This window comes from Macrobrachium rosenbergii, chromosome 37, assembly GCF_040412425.1.
Source record: "Macrobrachium rosenbergii isolate ZJJX-2024 chromosome 37, ASM4041242v1, whole genome shotgun sequence".
In the NCBI taxonomy this organism is placed as follows: domain Eukaryota; kingdom Metazoa; phylum Arthropoda; class Malacostraca; order Decapoda; family Palaemonidae; genus Macrobrachium; species Macrobrachium rosenbergii.
In genome coordinates, this window is record NC_089777.1 from 13,092,477 (window position 1) to 13,120,026 (window position 27,550).

Genomic DNA, 27,550 nt, shown 5'->3' on the forward strand with positions numbered 1-27,550 from the left:
ACGTTAATGCTTCAATGATAGAGGTATGTGCGTATGGGTGATAGGAGCACGAGCCATACCCCAATATGTTTAAATTTCGTCGGACGAGAGAGAGAGAGAGAGAAAGAGATATGCCACGTATAATCTCCAGCCATTTAAGAGAGCCAGGCGAAAAAAGCCGGTGTCATTTCAATCTGTAGAGCGACGCCTTTGCAGAATGCTAAGAGAAATCTTGTGGAACTCCGAGACCTCCGCGAAAGTTTTAATTGAACCAGCGTGCAAACAGCAGTCCTAATCCTCATCACATTAATGAACGAGGTGCTAAGGAACTCGGAAGGAAAACAGGCATAGCTGAAGAGAATTCTCTAAACAACGTAAGCATACATAACAACTTTCACGTATTGAATGCTACGGTCTAGGTAAAACAGAAACAATTAAAAAATGCGCCGAATTTTCTTCGGCGCAATCGAGTTTTCTGTACAACGTCCAATGCTGTATGAAACCTCAGTCGCGGCCAGGTGGTAGCCTGTGTTGTTGACACCTATAGTGGTGCCAGACGCACGATCATGCCTAACTTTAACCTTAAATAAAATAAAAATTACTGAGGCTATATGGATGCAATTTGGTATGTTTGATGATTAGAGGGTGGATGATAAACATACCAATTTGCAGCCCTCTAGCCTCAGTAGTTTTTAAGATCTGAGGGCGGACAGAAAAAGTGTGGACGGACAGACAAATGGCCATCTAAATAGTTTTCCTTTACAAAAAACCAAAAACTGCTGTAGTTAAAACACAAGTATTACGATTAATAAAACTTTAACCAATTCCGTTTTCATACACTCAATTAACAGCAATTGCACGTGAATGAGCAGTACTTGAAAAACAGGGCAACTGACTTTGTATAATGAAAAGCTGAAAAAGCACAGTACAGTGTGACAGCTATTTATATAACATGCAATGTGCGATCATTACGGTAATTTTCTTTACACGTCTGACTAAATGTGACATAAAAATTTTTCTGCATTTATGAAAAACACACACTGCCTTCTATGAAAGCATGTTGCTGTGATGCCAGTTTTTATACTAAATTACAAAAAAGATAATTTCCCATGGGTGTATGGTTGTAATGCCAATTTTCGCGTAATTGAAATGTAAAATTATTGAGCATATTTACAAAACTTCCATAAAAAAATATGTATTTTTGTTTCCATAATCCTCACAAACAAATTTCAAATAAAAACATAATTAGAAGTTTACATAACGAGAAAATAATGTTTTGTTCCCTAAAGCGAGAACACTAAAAAATAATGTTCGTCTCCTAAAGAGAGAACGCTAGAAAATAATTAACGCCACATTCTCCCTCATGTCTGTACGGTATCCGTCATGAGCACTCACGCTAATGAAAGTAATTTCATAATGACCGTCAACAAACATGTCGCCCTGCAAACGAGGTGGTCGCTTTTGGCACGAGAACCTTAATACCCTATACCCTATTATGCAAAGGGCGTCCAGACAACGGAAAGTAAGAACGCACGCTGTGTCTAAATGCCACAAGAGACGTAAAAAGAATATTAACATTTAAAGGGGAGAGAGAGAGAGAGAGAGAGAGAGAGAGAGAGAGAGAGAGAGAGAGAGAGAGAGAGAGAGAGAGCTACATTCTTAACTAATTTCAAAATATGTGTACATTCTTAATATAATTTAAAAATATATGTATATATATATACACATATATATATATATATATATATATATATATATATATATAATATTAATTATATATATATATATATATATATATATATATATATATATATATATATAGAGAGAGAGAGAGAGAGAGAGATTTAAAAAAGTATTTTATATATGCACAGCACCTCATAAAAAAAAGACCAAATACAAAATACCCCTATAGAAACGGCACAGCCACCACCTACCGTGAATAGTAACAAGTAGCGATTAAACAAGTCATTATTAACCGAGGTCACTATTAATCTAGGTCACTGTTAATCCTACGTAGGACTCACCTGACAACGTAGTTGAGGCAGACGACGTACTGCGGTTTGTGGTCCTTGGGTCCGTGGATGAGAGTGGCCTGGGTCACCACCCAAACGTAACCGCCGTCCCTGGCTAGGAAACGATATCTGCCCGTTTCCACCTGACCTTTGATGCGCACTGGAAAAAAAAAAGAAAGGAAAACATTGTTGTTAGACGTTCACTGTATGCCTTAGGGGAACATTTGTTCGTATAAAATACAATACGGAAATGTGTGGTAATTCAATCTGAATAACCGTACGTCACGTCTTTTTCTTGATGACTCAACACAAATCATCATTTTTCTCTTGCAGAGAAAACTAATTTCCTCCTATGACTAACAAAAATGCAAAACGTTTTACAAAACTGCTGAAACTGTAATGAAATACACGTAATTAGAACTCAACCGATTCCTGAACAATTAAAAACGTACGGGAGACCATGAACTGAACCGGGTGTCACGACAACTGTATGAACTCTGCGGACATAACACATCGGATTTCAATTACTGATTCAATTCCCGTTCGTCAGGCATGACCTTATCATGAAGGTCCATTTCCCTCAGGGAATTTACTGCGGCATCCAATGAATACGATGGGATCTCTCTCTCTCTCTCTCTCTCTCTCTCTCCTCGGAGCTAGGTGACACCGAGTCTAGCTCACCACTGGACGACCCGTGTCCGAAACTCGAACCTGACAGGAGGAACAGATAAGCACGTTCCCTAAAACTCCGGTGAGCCTCTGTTTCCCTATGCTATAAAATAGGTAGCTAGTTGTCAGATGGCTGTTGTGCGTTGCAGCTGGGGCTGAGAGAAAGACAGAAGCACTTGATGCGAGAGTTCACTGTTCCGTCAAATGTATGTCACTAAAACGGGAGGCCTCGACGAGATAATCCTCACCCCTCTGGGAGGTGAAATCATACAAAAGATTTCTCATAATTCACATGAGCACATTGCACTGTGCTTCAGTGTTCACATAAAACCGCTTCACATTACAAAATATAAAATTTCGATACTTGACAGACCAAGGGGATTGCTGCAGAAAATATCTTATTTCCTTCGTCAACCTCACCAGAATGTTATACAGCAGAGGATATACCTTCCCAACCAACAGAAAGGTGTGGGTAGGAAAAGAGCGCGGAAGAAAGGCACAAAGAGAAACAAGACCTTGGCAAAATCACGAGAAAACGGGATAAAACTTGGTCTTTATAGGTGAATGAAGAACTCAAAAGATGTTATTGATCACATAACATGAAAGGTGCTCTGGTAACATCGAGAGAGAGAGAGAGAGAGAGAGAGAGAGAGAGAGAGAGAGAGAGAGAGAGAGAGAGAGAGAGAGAGAGAGAGAGAGAGAGAGAGAGAGTGTACATCACCTCAAAGCACCAAGCTGTCCACCACCAAATATAATGATAGCATAATTATTATTAAAGAAAAGCTTTCGAGGTTAAAAACACCTAGCAAAAAACATTTAGAGTGATACCAAATTGACCGCTAATTGTGTCTGCCCTCTCGACTGATAATAGCAATGTACCATGAGCCAATGAAAAAACAAAAAAATATGAAGTGGTTTCGTTTTCCAAGCTTCAAGGAAAAGTGAACTGTCAGTAACTTTCGTCCCATGAAAACGACGCGTCTCGTATTTTCCCACACTATCACTTCAGAAGGCACTCTCCGAAGCTGTCATGGACTGGTCAGGCCTAATTCTTCCCTTCCTTATCCTGAGAATCTAAGGTCCCCAACTCAGTTCTGACTAACATGTACTTCAGACATCCCAGCTTTTATCAAGGTTCCCGTGATCACAGATTTCAGATAATTGAGGAAAACTGCGACGCTTCACTGAGGAAACTCGCAGTGCCTGTCGAGTTTACTTCAAAAATTAATAAATTTTTTGGAAACATGGCAACCGTTACCAATTTACTCCAGTGACTTAAAATTATAAACGAAACGTCCCATAACGAGAATGGCAGCTAATTACTCCGTTCATATTTATCACATCTTGCTATCCGCCCTCCCCTAACGATTATTTCATAGGGCCACTGCAAGGTTTTCCTCCTGTTACACCTTTCAAACCTACCTACTGTCAATATCCTTTCCAGCGCTGAATGACCTCATAGGTCCAGTGCTTGGCATTTAGCCTAAACTCTATATTCCATTCCATTCCATTCAATGTATACATTAAAAACAACTGGCAAAAAATAAGTACAAAAAAATTTCAGTAATTAGAAAAAACATGCACGTTAATTCGTTTCAACGAAACGCAATAAAACTAGATTCAAATAAAGTACCAGAACAGTAAAATAAGACGGAACAATAAAGTCCAAACTCTGAAACGTTGGCACAGAAGCGAGAGAGAAAAAAAAGGGACGGGAAAAACAGGGCGACGAGCGCTAAAACGACAACGTTGGCACTGAGGTAAATATTTGATGTAGGAGAGAAAGGAGGGGAGGAGATAACGCACAAAATTATACGAAACACTACAGAAACTCGACGGGAAAAGAGAAGAGGGAAAGGTAAGGCAACAACGGAAGAGGGAAGAGATTAGGGTGGAAGAAGATTTAACGCCCGCTTGGATGGCAAGGAATAATCACATCGATTCTGCAGCGTTTTAACGCGAGTATAACACCCCAGAGAAACCCAACTCGAGAGAATGTCCCGAAAGATCGAGTGCCTTTCCTTTCAGAGAGAGAGAGAGAGAGAGAGAGAGAGAGAGAGAGAGAGAGAGAGAGAGAGAGAGAGAGAGAGAGAGGGGGGGTCTTATGATTCCTACAGATCATGAAACGTGTCGAGACTACCAATTACCCTTCTCAGAACATTAGGCAAAAAAATAAAAAAAATTATTATTTAAATTCTTGAATTCGCTTTTAATCTATCCGTACTTCCTCCGTCTCTTTTTAATCTCGTCTCACTAACGCCTGATATTCATAAAGGAGGCCTGAAAAAATTGAGAAAAACAAAAAAAAAACAAAGAGGCGTAAAAGATATGACTTAACAGAGAGAGAGAGAGTAGTGAATTTTTGAAGTGAGGACGAATACCCCCACCCACCCTCTCTCTCTCTCTCTCTCTCTCTCTCTCTCTCTCTCTCTCTCTCTCTCTCTCTCTCTCTCTCTCGCGTACACCCAAGAGGCCCATGAAATGGGGCCATGAAAGTGCCTACCTTGAGGACACGACCGGGAAAATAGCGATATCGTGACCATAATGATAATGGACGAGAGAGGAGAGACATTAAAATGGAAAAGGGGGCAGAAAGGAGAAAACCATATATATATATATATATATATATATATATATATATATATATATATATATATATATATATATATATAGAGAGAAAAAGAGAGAGAGAATGTAGATGAGGGAGAGAGATTTCCAAAATACAAGAGAGAGAGAGAAATGAAAGACTGTGTTTTTCCAAAGTAAAAAGTCTCTCATTTACATTACTGTATTTTTTTACTAAAATTTAGTGTCAAATGAGAGACTGTATTTTGTGTAAATATATCCCTATATATATGATATTTACTCATTATTTCCGGTCACAATATAGTGATGTATATATAAATAATATAATGTAATTACAGAGACAGAGAGAGAGAGAGAGAGAGCGAACCTCTTGTAAAACTAAGATTTTTAAAACTTATTTTCAAGAATTATATATAAGAGTGAAAAACTGATATATATGTATATATATATATATATATATATATATATATATATATATATATATATATATATATATATGTGTGTGTGTGTGTGTGTGTGTGTGTGTATGTATATGTATGTATATATGTATAATAAGCTTAACGCCTGAGGAAGCAACATTAGTATCAATCATGAATAGAAAGTGAAAATATAGGGAAAGCGAAATGCACAGGTTAAGCTTATCTTCTATTTTATATAACCAATAATAATAATAAAAAAAAAGCCACAATGATTTCGTTCTTCAAGTATGTAAGGAATGCAAGGGCAGCAAAATCACTGTAGATATTAAGCCATCATTTAATTGTTAATTAATAATAATAATAATAATAATAATAATAATAATAATAATAATAATGAATTACTACTTGCACAGAAATCTTACAAAGTATTTTGGAAATTCACAATTTGGAGCAAACTGTTTTTCTAAAGAGACTAGTTGTTTCAGTTACTGACTTCCTCATGCGAGGACAAGAAATACGCCATTAACTTCTCTTTCATTGAGAAAAAAAATTAAGAAGTGCATTTACTACCCAAGAATGAGCTGAAGTGCTCTTACGCTAATGGCAGTGACAAAAAGATAAGAAATCGAATGTCGAGAAAAAAAAAAAAAATGGTCACGATTTTTAAGATCTGCGCACGACAAGCTTCCTTAAATAAAACAGATTCCTCACTTTCCTCTGCGACTGAATGAGAGAGAGAGAGAGTTATCAGATATTGTCGCCACCAACACTACTACTATGTAACTTTCCCTCCCAATAAAAATTAATAAGAAAATCAAAGTCACTCTGATAATATAAATTGGTCGTTTAAAAAAGAAGCATCAAGATGCTCAACGTACCCTAATTTACTCCAAAGATCAGAAAATAAACAAAGTGAATTCTTCAGACCGCCGAATCCCTTGCCGATATCGCAGACAGCTGCAAGTGCTGGTAAAATTACCTTTGCTCTTTAAAAGTACTGCCTCATTATTCTGTCGTATTTTTGCTAAGAAACCATCAGAGCAGCAATCCTAAAACATTTACTTTGACATTTCAAACACATACAAGTGTATGTTTCTATATATATATATATATATATATATATATATATATATATATATATATATATATATATATATATATATATATATATATATATATATATATATATATGTATATATACATATATAATATATATATATGTATGTATGTATAATATAATACATATTATATATATAAACATGTAATTTTTATTACCCAAAGTAATACTCATATTCCCAAATTTTATATATACATAAAGTATGAAATTCATAGAATATGCAACCACTCATTTTTTCATGCGAGAAAATGAGAAAATCATGTTTCCCACTTATATATTTATCTAAAAATTTCAAGTATTGGTTTCTAAGGAATTCGAATCCTTTCCAAATGATCTGCTTCAATAAAAAGTTCTTAGCCTTAGTTTACGTAACGAAAAGATGCCAGCCCTTTCTCTTCCTTTTGCAACATAGATAAAAATAAGTTTCTGTCGGCGAAACTTTCTCAGAATACATCTAAAACTCATAGTTTGGCCGTTAGGTCGAACACTACCACGAAGGCGCAACTTCTCCCCACATAAAAGTGATGTTTACAAAACTTTAATTTCTTGATTCGTATCACCCGAATCTTTTTGATTACCCACCATGCCGACAAGGGCTGTAAACCTAGACTCCTTTTTATGAGGGACGAAATACCATGTCCTTAAAAATAAAGTGAAGGTGATGGGCTAAAACAATACAATTTAAATATTCTATTCACACACGAGGATGGTAAGACTGACATTAAAAAATGATCAAGCCACGTGTTAAGTTAAATCTTCAAAGAGACTCATAAAAAAATACACATAAAAAATATATGAAACGTGTACAGCTCACAATTTCCACTAGCAGTAAAACGCTGCCGTATATGTTTACACTTTAAACTCTTGCATAAATATGACATAAAGTTAAATGATTCAAACACAAGTCCCTCTCATTCTCTACAAACACTACCGGTTGCATATTTGTTTGTTATGCAATGGTTGCTTCAAGTTTGCCAGATGGGTATAAGTTTCTATCTAGCATAAAAAGTACTGAGAAAGACACACTTCCAAAGGACTACTGGTACATATACTCTTGTTGCCGCTTAAATAATCCCATAAACATGGACAGAATATAGAGATAGAATATACAATTTAGGCCGAGGGTCCATCGCTGGGACGTATGAGGTCATTCAGCGCTGAAAGGAAAGTTGACAGTAAGAGGTTTAAAAGGTGCAACAGGAGGAAAACCTCGCAGTTAGGCTTTCAAAGTAAAACAAGAATCATCTTTCGCCCAAACAGATAGGGCAAAGTGGGGCTAAAAAAAAAAAAAAAAAAAAAAAAAAAAAAAAAAAAAAAAAAAAGTAGGCCGATGGAATAGGCATTCTGATGGTGCTATCATGCCTGACGGAAACCAGAAACGGTAACAGATCGAATATCAAAAAAGCTTTACATGAATGGACAATATTACAATTTCGTCCTATAAGATTATGTAACGCATATATTCCTAACTTTTCAAGGTCTCTTGCGCTAGAATTTTAGAAGATGAATAACTGGCACCACTGAATTTTAATCCAGCTCCATCTTTCGTCATTCAAAAGTCAAATGTTTAAAATAATTGTATATAAAGATGTGAATTATCAACGAAATGAATCGCATTTACAGCATTTAAACAGAATAAACTCACCCTTCCCTATTTCAAAACCCACATTTTAAAATACCAATTATAGAAATATATATATATATATATATATATATATATATATATATATATATATATATATATATATATATATATATATATATATATATATATATATATATATATAATTCGATAACAATGAACAAAACATTCAAATAGCCAACAGCCACGACTAAACAGTCATTAAGCAATATACTACATTTATTCACATCTCCCCCCTATCATAAACCATTTACGTATCACTACGTCAAAAGCACCTTTTTCAAGGACCCTCCATTCCCGTCACGCCACCCCTACAGGCAGAGCAAAACGTCTGTATCAGATCAAACGGGCACTACAAAAACTCTTAAGTAGATATAAATCTGACAAGATGAAGGGTAAGACATAAAAGGGTAAATAAGTGGGGAAAAATTACTAGGACATAAAAAAAAGAAGAAGAAAAAAACAACAACGCAGATGTCAGAGAACGGTCTCGACCGTTTTATCCGCTCGAGATAAACATGTCAGAAGCGTCACAAACACCGAGATTCCGGAGGGACGGTGCGGAAAGGAACCACTTAGATACTCACACCGAAGGCGGCATAACGTCTTTATGTGAGTGAGTGGAGTAAATTTCGGAACTGCGGTTCATCTGTAACAAATTGGAGAAGCAAATTTCCACTACTTGTAAAGAGCCGTGTAATTACTTCCAGGATCTGTACTTGGACATTCTATTCTGGAGAAGCTCGAATAATAATAATAATAATAATAATAATAATAATAATAATAATAATAATAATAATACGCTTTCTCTCATCTTGCGTAGCCCAGATAGATTTAGTAGGTTTTAATAATAATAATAATAATAATAATAATAATAATAATAATAATAATAATAATGATAATACTGGAGAAGCAAATCCACAGTTATGTATATGTACATATATTTAATGATAAATCAATATAGATAGCTTTCGGGAACTTGTTCGGTTCCCCTTTTGAAAAGGGGAACCGAACCGAACAAGTTCCCGAAAGCTATCTATATTGATTTATCTTTAAATAATAAGTAATAATAATCTAATATTTATCTTTAAATAATAATAATAATAATAATAATAATTAGGCTTTCTCTCATCTTGCATAGTCCAGATAGATTAGTAGGTTTTAATAATAATAATAATAATAATAATAATAATAATAATAATAATAATAACAACACTTTCATCTTTCGCAGCCGAGACAGATACAGCAGGTTTCGATAATCCAAGTCTTACCAACATCAAAGGCGCATTTATGAGTTTCATTTAAAAGAATAATTTATGCATCATTCAAGTAACAACAGACTTTCATTAAGAATATAATAACGGTGAATATACGAACACTGGCCTAAGAACACTCCAGAACACTCCTAACACAAAAGCCTGGCAAGATCGTATTTCATACCTGCTGGGGCAGATACGCACAAGAACCCCCGGGCCACCCCCCCAAAACACATTAACTCTCTCTCTCTCTCTCTCTCTCTCTATAGTACACACACACACAAACGCCATTCCTCCTAGGTCTGCATCCTGTCCTTCCTAAAGGTGCAAGAGCAAAACACAAGGAAATCGAAGACACAGAGAGAGAGAGAGAGAGAGAGAGAGAGAGAGAGAGAGAGAGAGAGAGAGAGAGAGAGAGAGGTGGTGGTGGTGATCCTTCCCTAGAGTAAACGCACGAAATAAACTTGACAAATAGGTGTTTTATATCTTGTTCGGGTGTGAAATAAGGGGCAGTAAAGGACGCCCAAAGTCTTACACTTTCATAAAATGAATAGAAAAAGGCTCGGTAAAGAGGCTAAATATACGAACACCTCTCTGCCGCTTGGATCGACGCCATGGCGGTTGCGGGGCTGGGTTATGTAACACGGGGAAATCTCGCTCTTTGTAGGTTTTTCGCTGTTGTTTCAGTGGGTCTCTGTTCCTCTTTTTACACACACAAACACACACACACATAGATACATACACACACATACATACATACACACACATATATATATTATAAATACTCGTATATTATACACACATGCACATATACATACATATTTATATAATGTATATACATTACATACATACATATATGTTTGCATTCCAATTAGCGGGATAAAGAAGAGTAACTGCTATAATTGAAACTTAATTACGGGAGCTGATGTCTGCGTATGAAGCATCGTTAATTAACGTTACGGAAGGAGTAGGGAAATGTTTAGGAGAGGGAAGTTGACTGGAAATACCAACGAGATCAACGTCAGATGCTAGAGAGACTGGCGTTGAATTGAATGGCAGAACAAGATAAGTGGCTGACTCCTATGGCAATTGGAAAGGAAGGGGGAGGGGGTTGATGATGGTAAGGTGAGAGAAGAGGTGACTCACAAGACAGGTGATGTAATGAAGGTATCTGACGCTATGCAAATATTTTGAGCAGTAATTCAAGACGAAGTTACCAATGTCTGGATACATTGCTAAGTCCAATCTTCGTGGAGGAGGAAGGAATATGGCTGTAGAATGCATATCAGGGAAAAAGGGTGGAATTTAATGAGACTGCTTTTATAGTATATAACGAATAACGACATGAAAACTGTCGAGATATGACAAAAAGGTCAAGTTTTGTTAGCGCAGGCGCACAGGCGGATTCAGGCTTATCATGCGAGTTAAGTCTAGAGTAAACAAAGGAAGAGGGGAGGTGCGTGACAGGTCATTAGCATAAACTGAAGGTTAAGGAGAAAATAAGAATGAAAAACCTAAAATTTGTTGGACAAATCGAGTGGAAAAGGCATGAAAAAGGGCATTACCCTTCAGGAAACACAAGTCATGCCCAATGTGGAGTACATTGTATATGTGAGACCTCGTGTTGCTGACAAGCCAGTTCTGTGTAGGTGCAAGGGAGTTTCCCCGCACAGAGTGGTCATCCTAGACACTGAACGTGGGAGAGACTCTGGTTATGTTACCTTTGTAACCACGCCCTTCTAGAAATAATGGCGTGTTGCTGAAAAAAATAACAGCTATTTGACATAACATCTCGACCAACCAGGGACCTTGACAACAGCCAAACATTTCCAAGCACAAACATTTGGCATATCTGATCATTAATCCCCAAAAATGAAGGAGCGTTTTAACCGACCTGTTACGAAACCACATTTCCTGCTTGAGTACTGACTGAATTCCTCACATTCCGTCTGATTAGCGTTTACTTCATTGGCAGCTGTGCCTGCATGTGTGTGTGTGTGTGTGTGTGTGTGTGTGTGTGTGTGTCTGCCCGACTAGCTTTGCGTGGCTTCTTTCCTACAAGCACCTCCGCAATATTTTGGGACCACGCCCCCTAAATCTATAGACCCTCTTACGTAAGGAAGGAGCGGCAACATCAGCGTTGAGAAGGGGGTGGTGGGAGTAAAAGGGGGGGAGGGGGAATTTTGCCACGTCATATCAAATAAAGGCAGGTCACTCGCTAATGATTAGTTTTATTGTTTCCATGTGTGGAGAGAGAGAGAGAGAGAGAGAGAGAGAGAGAGAGAGAGAGAGAGAGAGAGAGAGAGAGAGATCAACTTGACTTGTTTGGATACGTTAGAACGGTTAGATGAATAGAGTATTAGTAAGATATTTTTGTAAGAACAATTAATATTTCGCACGAAGAAATACACGCACTTGCGCTCCCCCCCTCTCTCTCTCTCTCATATATATTACACACACACACACACACATATGTGTGTGTGTGTGTATACCATACAAAATGTCCCCGAACAGAAAAATGAGTTTCATCTCTTTCAACCCGGCACGGTCACAGCCACATCCATTTCAGACGCCCCAACTCCGAAGAGACTCAATAAATATTGTTATGACTGTATATACGAACCACTGACCTCCCTCCAAAATGAAAGCGGGTCCAAATCGCAATCTCCTCAAAACGTAAAACTCCCGATCAGCGCAAATGCTTTGATCTCATGACAGCGTTGCCGATTTTGGGGTTCAACTCCTCTTTTTATGGATATGCTTCCTTTTTCGTTTATACACGTCCATTTTATTTTATTTTAAACTGCGTGACATCCAACACCTTAGGGCAAAAGACAGCATAAGCTTAAAGGTATAAGAAGCATGTCTGAATTTCTTAGGCGGAAGATTATGAAAATAAAATTGTCGTTTCCTTCGTCCTATTCTCCTTGAATTTTAATACGCCTTTATCAGTTTATTAATTTATTTTTTCTTTTTTTAGTAAGTGGGATCTCTTCTTTCTGTATTTCCCCTTACCTTCCCTCTTACTTCTTCCTACCGAACACCATAATATTCTTTGAGAAGCTTGAATTTCAAGTCAATGGCCCCTGTGGTGGCCTTGTTCCTTGTGAATAGGCTTCATCTTCTGAATAATAACAATACTTCATCACCTTGTTAAACTGTGTCAAGACAAATCTTTTAAATTTTTCAAATAAAAGATTTTGGGGTTTACCTCCTTTTTGTATATATATATTTCCTTTTTCGTTTATATAGTTTATTTTATTTTAAAACTCGCGACATTCAATACTTAGGGTATAACACAGCATAAATTATAAGAAGTATGTTCAAATTTCTCCAACGTAAGATTATGAAAATAAAACTGTCACCTCCTTCGTTCTGTATCAACCTTCATCACTTTGTAAAAACTAGCAGAAAAATGTTTTTAATTTTTCAAATAAAAAAAAGATAACAAGGAAATAAAGGACTCATCAGAAGCCTCACAGTCAACAGATAAAGGTGAACTCCCGACAGAAGAATCGAGCTGACTTGAATTTCTGGTCTCATGATTCAAGTTAAATTGAGTATGGCTCTCGGTGGGAGTCAAGTTCGTTAGACGCAAAGCGCCAAGGACATGACTTGGATGGGAAATTTATTTATTTTTTATTTATTTATCTATTAATTTTTTTTATTTATTTATTTTTATAACAGCATTAAACACCCGAGCTGCAGACAGGAAGGAACAACTCAAGTGACAGCAGGCAGCAGAATATTTCTTCATGCCAAATCTCTCTCTCTCTCTCTCTCTCTCTCTGTCACCAGTTGATCCGTCTCGCTCTTAAGTTTGGAAAGAATCATCCACAAGCTGTTCTTTGCAACTGATGCTATTTTATTCTCTAACGAATCGATTTCTTGCCAATCTTTAAATAAGTAGGATGCAATATGCCTGGATTGTTCAATTAGTACACACACAAAACACACACACACGCTGGCAGATTTTACACGCGCGCGCGCGCAAGCACACATTATGTAAATGACAGAAAATAACTGAAGACATTCCATCGCAACATTTCAGGGCCCCCCCCCCGCCCCCGAGCCAAAAGCATCGCACGCATCACTGAAATTGATCGATCAGAGAAAGAGATCTTTCACAAGCCCGAGAGTGCTTTATCGTAAAAGCAAATTTTCGTCATATCAGTTTGAACTTAAAAAAAAAAAGTTCAAAGGAAAAGTTCCATCAACATACACCGTCCTTTGAACATCAATGAGATTGCTTACTGAGCTAAAGTCGCCAGGGTGTCTCTGACAGCAAAGAAGTGTGATACACAATGGGTACAACAATGCAGACATTCAAGCAGGTATTATTCAGTTCTGTCAATAACATCTATGTTACATTTGCAATAAAGAACTGCTGTTAAAGATGTACTCGTTGCTTAGTTCCCGCGTGAGACGGAGTCAAAACAGTTGGGGCCATATTACATGTCGTTTACTTCCAAATTGTACGCCATCAAACACATCTTTCTTGCAATGACCGAGCTCGATTAGGATATCGACGCCAGTTTCGGTAGCTTCAGAGCATTGACACACAATAAAATATAGAATTTAGGCCAAAGGCCAAGCGCTGGGACCTATGAGGTCATTCAGCGCTGAAATGGAAACTGAGAATAAAAAGATTTGAAAGGTGTAACAGGAAGAAAATCTGGCAGTTGCACTAAGAATCAACTGTTAAGAGAGGGTAGAAAGTAAGAAAGAAGAGAGAGAATATGAACAGAGGTACAGTAAAATGAATGAAAGGGGTTGCAGCTCGGGGACGAATGAACGCTGCAAAGAACCTTAAGTACTGTCTACAGTACAACAGAGGCGAAATAATGCAAATTTTAATCCAGAGGAACCCACCTACTGATTGGAGCTTGTCAACTCAAGGGTCTTCGCAAAGTGCATATTTTTTTCATCATCTTATGAGATAAATCTTCTTTAAAAACTATCTATTTTTCTCAAATACTGAACCACATTTGGAAAGTACTGCCCGCCCTTATGTATTCCTAAGGCATATGGGCGTGAATATACGAACGGTATTTTGATTAGTTTCTGGGAATGTATGTCACTGTATGCTAAGGTTTTTGCCATTTAGCATCAGCCGACGTCAAAGCATTACATATCTTCACTACCTGGTCTGATGGAATGTCAATGATTTTGTCGGAGTCTTGCACTCTGTTGGTCTCGAGTTCAAGCATCCCGAGAAGAAGTTGGTCACAAACACCAAACTTTTGAGGGTAAACTAAGTTATGTCTTGACAATGGGCGCAAACTCGTATCCTTCGCCGTTCCAGAAAACAACAGGTTTCTGGCAGCAACAAAATTGACAGTGTGTGTCCATTCCACATTGAATACTAGAAAGGCTAATTTAAAAAACCACTAATTATAAATGCACTAATAATAGCGTGTGCGATGTCATTAATAAACGACAATTAGCCTAGCCAATAAGCTGGAATCAAAGATAATGAAGCTTTAAGCTGAACTTCAAATTAAAACGGAGGCTTTGGCCACAGCGCAGGAGATACAGACGTTGTAAGATTGGCATGCACTGCATTTCATTTCCTCTCTCTCTCTCTCTCTCTCTCTCTCTCTCTCTCTCTCTCTCTCTCTCTCTCTCTCTCTCTCTCTCTCGCGTTTCTGGATGATAATTCTGTAATTTGACTGGATGACTGACTAGCCAGACTTCTGAACAATTCAAATAAACTGTTCGAAGTTGACAGAACTGGACATCCTTCGTGCGTCCAATGTTTCCACATTAAACGGCATCATACGAACATGTATATTACGTATACTACGTCCATAGTATGTATATCATTTGAAATTCATGCATTCTGCAACGTTTCATATATCCTGAATGTGTTTACGCGTCTACGCTATACACTGCATATATATATAAATGACCTCAGTGGAGAGTATAGGAAAGGAACTGGTGACATCGCCGACACTGCAACAATACCACAATTTTAGGAACTACGAAGGAACCCACCGCCATTAAGCACTAAGGTCGGATATCCCATTTCGAAACAATGGCCAGGTCAGCCTTAGAGGTTAATGTTGTGTGGAGCCTTATTGTCTAGCCACCGACTTGATGGTCCCTCAACAAATCGCTGACGTCGTTTGTCTCTTATAAGGAGCAGAAGGATCTGACGACCCTCCCACTCCAACCAGCCACTCCTCCTCCTCCTCCTCCTCCAGGAGGAGAACTAATCCGAAGGGCTTCGCCCCCAATGTCTCCATCCATTCTCTCCATCTCGCTGCCCCTCCTCTTTTCATTCTATCTCCTATCAATTTCCCGCAATTTAGTGACCAATTTTTACTAAGTATTAATCTACTCTCTCTACTAATTTCAATCTATTACCTACCTTTCGATTTCATTTATCTTCTATCAATTTTTCCTTCTACTAATTATCATCTTTTACCTATTTCTCAATTTCCCTTTTTTCCATCTCTATCATTATCATCTTTTACCTATTTCTCGGTTTCCCTTTTTTCCATCTCTATAATTATCATCTTTTACCTATTTCTCAATTTCCCTTTTTTCCATCTCTATAATTATCATCTTTTACCTATTTCTCGGTTTCCCTTTTTTCCATCTCTATAATTTTATCTATTTTTATCAAAAAAATTTTGATTCGTTCTATCCATCTTCTTTAGATGTGGCCATATACTGTATAGCCTATTCCCTCTCTCCTTCTCCATCAGAGTTCTTCATTTTCTTCGCTTTTCCTCCTCCTACTTTCTTCTTGTCTTTAATTTATCAGGGGCAGCGTACCCAGGGAAAAAGTAACATGACATCTTGCCACCGGCATCCGATGGTCACAAGATTACTTTTCGTCTTTTCATCGAGCTGGCATCTCTCTCTCTCTCTCTCTCTCTCTCTCTCTCTCTCTCTCTCTCTCTCTCTCTCTCTCTCTCCTCCCCGAAATTAATCTGTTCTCTGTCTCTCCACAGCACAAATGAATTACCATACACTATTTGACCTTATGTGTATTTCCTTGCATTTACTTTCTTATTTCTTATGAAACCAACCAAATATCTGTTCATTTCTTAATAAATTAACATAATATGGAAGAGAAGTGAAATCTCAAATGATCACAAATGGTCGATAAAAGATCACTTCACAATCACAAAATCAATCAACAAAATTTTGGAATAATTCTACTTCTACGTGCATTAATAATAATAATAATAATAATAATAATAATAATAATAATAATAATAATAATAATAATAATAATAATGACGGCATTCTTTGTCTGTCTTTTCAACAACTCGACGGAAAAGGGGCGGAGAAAAAGAAGAGAAAAAAAAAAAAAAAGCAATCCCAATCTTCCAAGGGGTTTAAACTTCCAGATATCATGGTCAAAGTTCCTAAGCTCATACACTCTCAGGAGTAATGTGCATCTAAGCCTTACCTCTTAACAAAATGAAACAATTCTCGTTTTTTTCATATTATCCTTCTTAATATATCCTGGGGAAAGAGAGGCTTGCCTATTATGTCCGTGTGCGCGCTGTGTATGAACACACACACACGCACACACAAATATATACTATACCTGTGTGTGTATATATATATATATATATATATATATATATATATATATATATATATATATATATATATATATATATATATATATATATATATATATATATATATACACATATATATATACACATATGTATATATACCTGGTCTTGCTTGCTTATACACACGTGCATGCATGTATCAGCTTTATACATGTGGCCTTCCCCTTTAAAAGGCAATATAGCAGCTCCACCACGCTTCACTTCTTGAAAAGTTCGAACAGAAGAAGAAGAAGAAGAAGAAGAAGAAGAAGAAGAAGAAGAAGAAGAAGAAGAAGAAGAAGAAGAAGAAGAAGAAGGGGCAGTTAAAGCTCCCATGTGTATGGCATATGACCCAACTATTATTGTTATTAATCGTACCGTTGTTATTGTTGTTATTATCATTGTAAGTGAACAAACACGAGGATGGAATATGACCTAATTATTGCTGTTATTAATATTATACTGTTGTTGATACAACTGTTATTAAAAAAATGAGCAAACATTCATTTGGATCAAAACTTTAACCGCCATAAAATTTAAGGGCTATCTTGACGTAACACGTAATACAAGAACAATATATGAAAAGGTTGAATAAAAAAACTAAAAAAAAAAAAACACAGGTCAATAGGAGTTATGACGGACTCGCCTGACTGGAATAAGAGATTTAGGCCAACGGCCAAACGCCGGAACCTATGAGGTCATTCAGCGCTGAAAGGAAAATTGAGATTAAAGGAGGTTGTAAAGGTGTAACAGGAAGAAAACCTCGCAGTTGCAATATGAAACAATAAAATAGAAGAGAATATGAACGGAGGTACATTACTGTATAAGGAATGAAAGGGGTTGCAGCTAAGGACCGAAGGGACGCCTCACCATAGGAGGTGCATTGATGGCACTATTCCTCTGCGGGAAGAGTAGCCTGATGACCTGACACTGGAACCACTTTCACTACAGTACTGTAATGAGAATGTTCAGACGTGAGACTGTAATCAATCAATAAAAACAAACATGCATCAGCAAGAGAAAACGTTCACCGACTCGAATTATAAAAATGAAACCGACGTCAGTACATGCCGAGATACATAAACGTGCTGTACGTCACGGATACAAAACACAAGAAAGAAAAGAAAGTACAAAAGCCCAAGGAAAACAGGTTGGTGAAGGGAATTGCCACGGATGCCAAGAGGGGGCCAAAAACGCTTGTATTTTGGGGTGGGTGGAACCTTTAGTGTGAAATGGCCAGCCATCAGAGCACTATTACTTGTAATGGTCTACCGCCAGTTCGACGGGAAACAGTTTAGCCGAAGACAGAAATAAATTTCTCTGGAGTCTTCTCTCCGGAGAAAGGTCAAAATTGAAAGGTCTTCGAGAAATACACTGAGAGAGAGAGAGAGAGAGAGAGAGAGAGAGAGAGAGAGAGAGAGAGAGAGAGAGAGAGAGAGAGAGAGAGAGAGAGAGAGAAATTCAAGTCTAAAAATATTAACCTAGAATGAAAGTTTTAACGTAAATTATAGGCATCTATGATTACAAAGGGAATCGTGATGTAACAATACTTGGTCAAGATTTCATAACTCATAACCATCTCCAACCAGTGACATATATATATTATATAAATATGTATATATACATATATATATATATATATATATATATATATATATATATATATATATATATATATATATATATATATATATATATGTAGTACAAAAAACCCTTCTCTTCACTTAACGACCCTGACCTCCTACCACTCAGGTTGCAATGAAACGTGAGAAAATGTCCAACTAAAGATTCTCTATTGCCTCGCCTGGGACATCCCCACCGGGAAGGAAATCTAAGCAGGGGGATCTGACACCACGCCAGAGAGAGATGCAACGATAAATAAAAAGAAAAAAATAATTAACATAAGCATAAATTACGTATAGTTTCTCTTTAAGCTGATATGTTTCAATGAATTCCTCGAAATGCCCAATGGTAGTAGTAGTAGTAGTAGTAGTAGTAGTAGTAGTAGTAGTAGAAGAGAGAGAGAGAGAGAGAGAGAGAGAGAGAGAGAGAGAGAGAGAGAGAGAGAGAGAGAGAGAGAGAATTTGATTTATCCCGTTACTTTGAAATTCCTGATAGAAGAAGAAGAAGAAGAAGAAGAAGGAGAGAGAGAGAGAGAGAGAGAGAGAGAGAGAGAGAGAGAGAGAGAGAGAGAGAGAGAGAGAGAGAGAGAGAGAGATCTGATTTATCCCTTTACTTTGGAATTCTTGAGGTCATGCCATCCATATTCACAGAGATCGCCTTCCTTATTTATTCGACAAAACTAGAGGATCCAGATTCCGGAATTCGGATAAAACCAGAGAATCCAAATTCCAGAAACCGGATAAAACCAGAGAATCCAGATTCCTGAATCCGGAAAAAACCAGAGAATCCAGATTCTGGACAAAACCGGAGGATCCAGATTCTAGAATCCGGATAAAACCAGAGAATCCGGATAAAACCAGAGGATCCAGATTCCAGAATCCGGATAAAACAAGAGGATCCAGATTCCAGAACCCGGATAAAACCAGAAGATCCCGATTTCGGAATCCGGATAAAACCAGAGAATCCAGATTCTAGAATCCGGATAAAACCAGAGAACCCAGATTCCAGAATCCAGAGAAAACCAGAGGATCCAGATTCCGGAATCCGGATAAAACCAGAGAATCCCGGGTTTACAATTCCAGTCCAGATAAAATAGAGAGACTCTGGACTGCTTCTGGGAAATCCGCGTATTCTTTCAAGGAGGCTCCCCATTGGAAAGCCTCTGCAAAATATGAGTGAATCAACGGATTCCTTGATAAAATTCCCACTGAGGAATCCTCATTCCGTATTCCGCTTCACAAACTCCGACAACAGAGCGGAGGAGAGACGGTTGAAAATGAGTATGGGAACATGAGAAGAGAATGGGTAAAGGCGATAAGAAAGAAAATATTTTAAGGTCTGCACAAGACGAAAATCCGTATTCAGGTTCTCTCTCTCTCTCTCTCTCTCTCTCTCTCTCTCTCTCTCTCTCTCTCACACAAACTGACAAGGGGAAGGGAGAGATACTTAGAACTGGAACTACATATGAACAATGGAAAGCGAGAGAAGATTAAAATAATATATATATATATATATATATATATATATATATATATATATATATATATATATATATATATATATATATATATATATATAATATATATATATAATCTATAATGTATGTATGTATGTGTATATATATGTATATATATATATATATATAGATGAAAGTGTAGATGAAAGAACATTAGTATTCAGGCGTCCAAGATACGATAAACTTCAACACTGTAGATCTCAGCAGATAATACGATAAAGGACTCTCTAGCTAAAAGCTTTTAGAGACACAAAACTTCCCTAGGTCAAAATGGCTCCATAATCCGTTTTTTTTTTTTTTTTTTTTTTTTTTTTTGGGGTGTCTAAAATATGACCCACTTCAAACTGAAAGGAAACGAGAGTCAAAAGGTCCACTCACTTAGGTGATGTCGTGCTATGAAGAAAATGACATACAACTTGAATTCTATGTAACACAGCCGAGGCGAAGGTTAAGGAAACGCAGCTCTGAACAGCCAAACAGCCTTAGCCTTGAGAGAGAGAGAGAGAGAGAGAGAGAGAGAGAGAGAGAGAGAGAGAGAGAGAGAGAGAGAGAAACTCTGGCATGACAGAAAAAGAAGGTAAATTTTCAACCTGATTTTGTCATTCGATGGGGAGGTTGTACCCTCCCCATCGATGTACCCAACATGAAACATGACCCCAGGCAAGGCCATGGTTTTTTTTTTTTTTTTTTTTGGGGGGGGGAGGCATACGCGAAGAGGACCTGTTCAAAAGTAATGTACCATACATACTCCAGGTCAGCAAAAAGACTCTTCAGGTATGCATAAAACATGGTGTGGTTTTCCTAAACAACAAAAATTATGGGGAACGTATGCCGAATCTAATTATTCCCCATAGCAACAGGGTTTGAAGAATGTCTGAAATGCACAAATACACAACATTCGTGACAACTACAGATTAACGTTACATAGGGCAGTGGCTTTCGTTTAACGCAATTCCAGGGGTATTCTTTCATGAAAGAAACTCCACAAGTACTCTTGCCAATAGCAAAACCAATAATATTAATTCCGAAAAGTACATTTGAATGAATACTGATAATTTTTTTTATCTGTGTGATGCCAAAATCTGCAAAACCAAAAGAAAAGTAAAATCTGTAAGGAACTGACAAGGGGAAATTATGAAACTGAAAACATTCCAAGTACCTGTGAATTAAACTGGACCTTCAAAGAAAAATATAAAGGAATGGCACGGTATCACTAGAAGCTTCACACAAAGAGCAAACAGCTCTCTCTTGAACCAACTTTAATCATATTGATTTCAGTGTTTTATTTAAAGCTCGGTTTGAAACTGAACTAAGACATTTAGAGACCTTCTATATACTCAAACTGAAACCAAGACTAAATATAAATAACTCTGCCTTCAGCAGGAAAGTGTTTTAATTTAAACTGATTCTTATCACTTTAAAAGCATGAAGTGCGGTCATGCTCACGTCATCAGAAGCACTACAACACTGCCACATTGATAGCATTCTCTGAAGCTTATTTATGACAATGTTTGCGTTGAGCGTCCTTAATTATTTCTGTATCAGTGACCGAGGTACTTAGGATGCCACTTAATTCTCAATTTAGTAATAAGGCTTCCATAATTTCTATTCTTATTCTCAAACTAAAAAATACATTTCCACTACCAATGTATGGAACCTACTCCCAGGGCGAAAAAAAAACATCAGACAAGGTACTTCAGACGCCAAATAATTTCTATTATATTAAGAAGGCTTCCATTATTTACACTCTATTCAACTCCAAAATACACGTCGACATTACCAGTGTATGGAACCTACCAGGGTAAAAGAGAGAGAGAGAGAGAGAGAGAGAGAGAGAGAGAGAGAGAGAGAGAGAGAGAGAGAGAGAGAGAGAGAGAGAGAGAGAGAATTAAGCTCTAGATAATTCCATATATATAATTGTGGCTTCCATTATTTTCATAATTATTCTCACACTCAAAAATACATCAACATTACCAATGTATGGAACCTACCAGGATAAAAGAGAGAGAGAGAGAGAGAGAGAGAGAGAGAGAGAGAGAGAGAGAGAGAGAGAATTAAGCGCCAGATAATTCCATATATATATAATTACGGCTTCCATTATTTTCACAATTATTCTCACACTCAAAAATACATCAACATTACCAATGTATGGAACCTACCAGGATAAGAGAGAGAGAGAGAGAGAGAGAGAGAGAGAGAGAGAGAGAGAGAGAGAGAGAGAGAGAGAGAGAGAGAGAGGAGGGAATTAAGACGCCAGATAATTCCATATATATAATTATTGTATGGAACCTACCAGGATAAAAGAGAGAGAGAGAGAGAGAGAGAGAGAGAGAGAGAGAGATAATTAAGACGTCAGACAATTCCATATATATAATTACGGCTTCCATCATTTTCATAATTACTCTCACACCAAAAAATACATCAACATTACCAATGTACGGAACCTACCACGGTAAAAAAAAAAAAAAAAAAAAATCAAGGCGAAAAGATTTACGTGAATATGAGGAAGATGATTAACTAATGGGTTCTAGAGCGTTAAATCCATCACTGGGAGTGAGAAAGAGAAAGAGAGAGAGAGAGAGCTAGATAAAGAGGGGAAGTTAGACCTTCACCCTCTCATTAGTCAACACGAGGGGAAGTCACTCCCCACCCGTAGGGGCCCATCAACCGACAAGCTCTGATGTAACCATACGTGACTTCATACTTCCAATATATCCATTTGATATACACACATTCTGAATCAGTGCTTCTAATATTACTGCACAATTATCATATTGATGAAAATATTTAAAATACTGTAAAAACCAATAACAAAAACAACAGCAATAATAATAATAATAATAATAATATAATAAATAATATAATAATAATAATAATGATACATTCTGAACACCGAACCCTAGTCAATAAAATAATAGTAATAATAATAACACAAAAAACCTAACCCAAGTCAACAAATAATAATAATAATAATTAATAATAATAATAATAATAATAATAATAATAATAATACTCAAAAACCAAACCCAAGCCAACAAATAATAATAATAATAATACACCCAAACCCCCAAAGCCAACTCAGCAAAACACGTGTATAAAACACACCAACTTCTGCAGGTGATAAATTATTCAGCGCCGCCACGATCGCTCCCACCAGCACTATGAATAACAGCTTAAGAGAGCTAAAAACCGACCCTATCTCCTGTTAATATCGCTTATCGACCAGGCAAGGATGACAGGGTGGAAGGGGAAGCGCCCCTGACACGGGTATAAGCCAGTGAGGGGAGAGGGGGGGGAGAAGACTGGGTATCCACGTGGAGGGAACAGATCAGTCATTCTCGAAAGGGCGAGATCGCTTCGACTGGAGTTCTGCGCATGCGCTGATTTATGGGCAGGAATGTTATCGTCAGTGTGAATTTGACGATGCATCAAGTTGCCAATAGTTTTCTGCTATATTTGCTAGAGAGAGAGAGAGAGAGAGAGAGAGAGAGAGAGAGAGAGAGAGAGAGAGAGAGAGAGAGAGAGAGAGAGAGAGCTGAGAAATAGCATGTACAATCTGCAAAACTTTAAAAAATGTACTAATGTGTGAGGTTCGTAAAACACCATATATGATTAAATAAATAAAATAAACAGCGTTATGTACATACTGACAAACAATAAATTATGAAAGATGAATTCCATTTAGCTATATTAACGGGAGCAATACACACAGATAAATATATACACAACAGGTACGCATACGACATTCAAGCAATAATTATAATACGAAAGAAAAAGTAGCAAATGATATGCACTACGACATTACAAATATACGTAAATGACTTTTCAAACAATTCTCGAGGTCGCACACATGCAATAACCCCCTACCCATACCCCTACCCCCTATTCCTTATCAAGCAGTCAACGATATCGCTCTCCTTCAACGGCGTCACATCCAACACTAACCGCCCCCCGCCCCCATCCCCACAGCACACAGTGGGGAAAGCAAAATCATGCGATCGCGTGGGGGCATTCTGACCGAATTGGCTTCATCGGTCACGCAGCACGCACCCGTGACATCCACATTCCAATTTGCTCTTCCAAATCCTTTTTGCACTTTTCAACTCCGAATCCATGCGTAAATGTTTGAATGCACATATGAATCCGAATCCCTGCGTAAATGTATGAATGCACATATGAATCCGAATCCATGCGTGAATGTATGGATGCACATATGAATCCGAATCCCTGCGTAAATGTATGAATGCACATATGAATCCGAATCCATGCGTGAATGTATGAGTGCATATATGAATCCGAATCCATGCGTGAATGTATGAGTGCATATATGAATCCGAATCCATGCGTGAATGCATGAGTGCATATATGAATCCGAATCCATGCGTGAATGTATGAGTGCATATATGAATCCGAATCCATGCGTTAATGTATGAACGCATATATGAATCCGAATCCATGCGTGAATGTATGAGTGCATATATGAATCCGAATCCATGTGTGAATGTATGAGTGCACATATGAATCCGAATCCATGCATAAATGTATGAACGTACATATGAATCTAAATCCCTGCGTGAATGTATGAATGCACATATGACTCCAAATCAACGCGTGAATGTATGAATGTACACGCAGGCGTGTAAATGCACCCACACACACACACACACATAAATACGAAGATAGCCGGATGCTGAATGCTGATGAATACCGACAAAAGGGACACGGATGAAAAAACAGACGATTAACAGAAAACTACATAAAAGAAAATGCTTCTGAAGAGAACCAGCAACGAGATAAGCACTTGGGAGACGTGACGTGAAACGGAGGGAGTCTAAAAAACGCAAAGATAGAACCATTCAGCGAACAGGATTCTAGCAAGTGAAAGGGTAGCTACTGAAAAATGGTGGTGAAGAATACAAGACGATAAACTGCTGTCCTGTAATATACGATGTAGGGGCGAAAGACCAGCACGGATGTAACTGAGAGAGAGAGAGAGAGAGAGAGAGAGTTTGTCAGATGTGGGATATGAAATTTGATGGAGGAAAAAAAAAGAAGCAATGAAAGTTACGAGAGAGAGAGAGAGAGAGAGAGTAAATAAACCCTCTTTTAATGACGAAGCCATGAAAACAGTAGGTATTGTCTGCTCTATAAAGCATTCAAGGCCACCCCACCCCCAAAAATAGCAAAACCTAAAAGGGCTGAATTGGCACAAAGTGTTGAGATGGAGCAAAAATATCTAAATATACAGAGCCTGATCAGTAAGCTGACAAGAGAGAGAGAGAGAGAGAGAGAGAGAGAGAGAGAGAGAGAGAGAGAGAGAGAGAGAGAGAGAGAGAGAGAGAGTTTGATTTCAGATGTGGCATATGAAATTTGAAAGAGCGATAAAAGAAACATCGCAAATTATATATATATATATATATATATATATATATATATATATATATATATATATATATATATATATATATATATATATATATATATATATATATATATATATATATATATATATATATATATATATATATATATATAGAGAGAGAGAGAGAGAGAGAGAGAGAGAGAATATGAATGGTATCACCCCGGTGGGGTGAAATTACCAAGGAGGTAATCTGACGGAGAAGGAATGAATCTCAGGTCTCGAGTCTTTCTCCCGTCCACACACTTTCCTCTTCTCCTTTCCCAAAGCTGTTAGCCACATCGCTCGACTAACAACTAAGTATATAATTCACTGTTTAGGTCACCAGGGGTCACACTGGATTTTAGCCAACGCATCCAATCGTCCTTCTTCGTCTAGTTCAGTGGTTCTCAATCTTTTTTTAGTGATGGCACCCTAACTAAAGTAATCATAAAGTAATCCCATGACTTTTCTTATTTAATGAACAAGATTATTATCATACTCTTCACCATCCTCAAACAAAGAGCATTCTCCCTTGATAAACATAATTAGAATAGCCCCAATAATGATTATATGAAGACCACACTTTTTTTATACAAATGTTCATTGAGATGATCTAGCGACAAAATTCACGACAATCTTGTCTTTCCACCCTGGACTAAAACTGAGCGTGCAAATTCTCCCTACAGAGGAAGGGGCCGCGCGTGTCTTTCCCGATAAAACTGAGAGCAAACGGAAGGCATAAATTGGGCCTCGCGTTGCGGGGATTGATAGGTGTACTTCAGGACGAGCGCGACTAATGAATGCGGGAGACTTTGGTGACGGGAAATTAATCAGGAGCCGCTGATAATTCAGGTTTATCAAACATGGGAGTGACGGTGAGAGTTATGAGCGGCGGGTCGCCTTAACAGTCTCAAAATAGTTTCACGCGAGTTATTTTTTCTAAACTCTGTCATTCTGGGCAGGAAATGAAAATGATGATGTCATAATTCTGGTCCAAAGTTTGTAACTCTACCTTGCATAATAAAATTACAAACAATATGCCCATATACTGAAGTGTATACTGAAATGTATGTTACGATATTGTGAAGCCAATGATAATCATGACAGTCATTTCATCAAAGAACAACGATGACGTAGTTATGATAATAGAAAACAAACCTGCAGCTGTTACAGAAAAAAAAATCAAAATACAAAATTAATAGCATGGAGTCAGTCTAATTATCAAGAAGAAATTCATTTCATAAAAAAAAAATAAAAATTCATTTGCAAACTGATAATCCCACCAACAATTTTTTATACTAAAAAAAAAAAAAAGATAACGACAGTGGCCCACGTATTTTTTGGCAACCCTGACCTTTCAACTTTCGAGTTTATTGAAAAATCTGAAGCTTCCGGAAACCCTGGGTGTAAAATTCCGGCCAAAATTATTATGCCAAGCGCTCACGCGAGCTACGACAACCCAAAAAAATGATAAGGTCTAGATGATCTCTCTCTCTCTCTCTCTCTCTCTCTCTCTCTCTCTCTCTCTCTCTCTCTCTCTCTCTCTCTCTTTGGAGGGGGTTGGGGGTTGGAAGCATTATGAAAAATCTGACTATGGAAGCTTTTCGTTCTCTCTCTATCTCTGGTGGGGGGAGCTGGCAAGTATTATAAAAAATCTGACTATGGAAGCTTATACACACTGAACCCTTCCTCAGAAAAATATGAATTTCTCTCATACACAAATACTCAGAGCTGAGTCCATTAGTAAGCG

At 37.5% G+C, this 27,550-nt stretch overlaps 1 protein-coding gene across 19 annotated transcripts in view; it reads right to left on the reverse strand.

The window, feature by feature from the left end:
* LOC136825321 (hypoxia-inducible factor 1-alpha-like) overlaps positions 1-27,550 on the reverse strand; it is a 458,510-nt gene that overhangs the window by 27,919 nt on the left and 403,041 nt on the right. For all 19 annotated transcript variants that reach the window (XM_067081474.1, XM_067081479.1, XM_067081472.1 and 16 more), the window contains one exon: positions 2,004-2,151. In XM_067081474.1, coding sequence (XP_066937575.1) covers positions 2,004-2,151 — 148 coding nt within the window. The remainder of the gene's footprint in view (positions 1-2,003; positions 2,152-27,550) is intronic.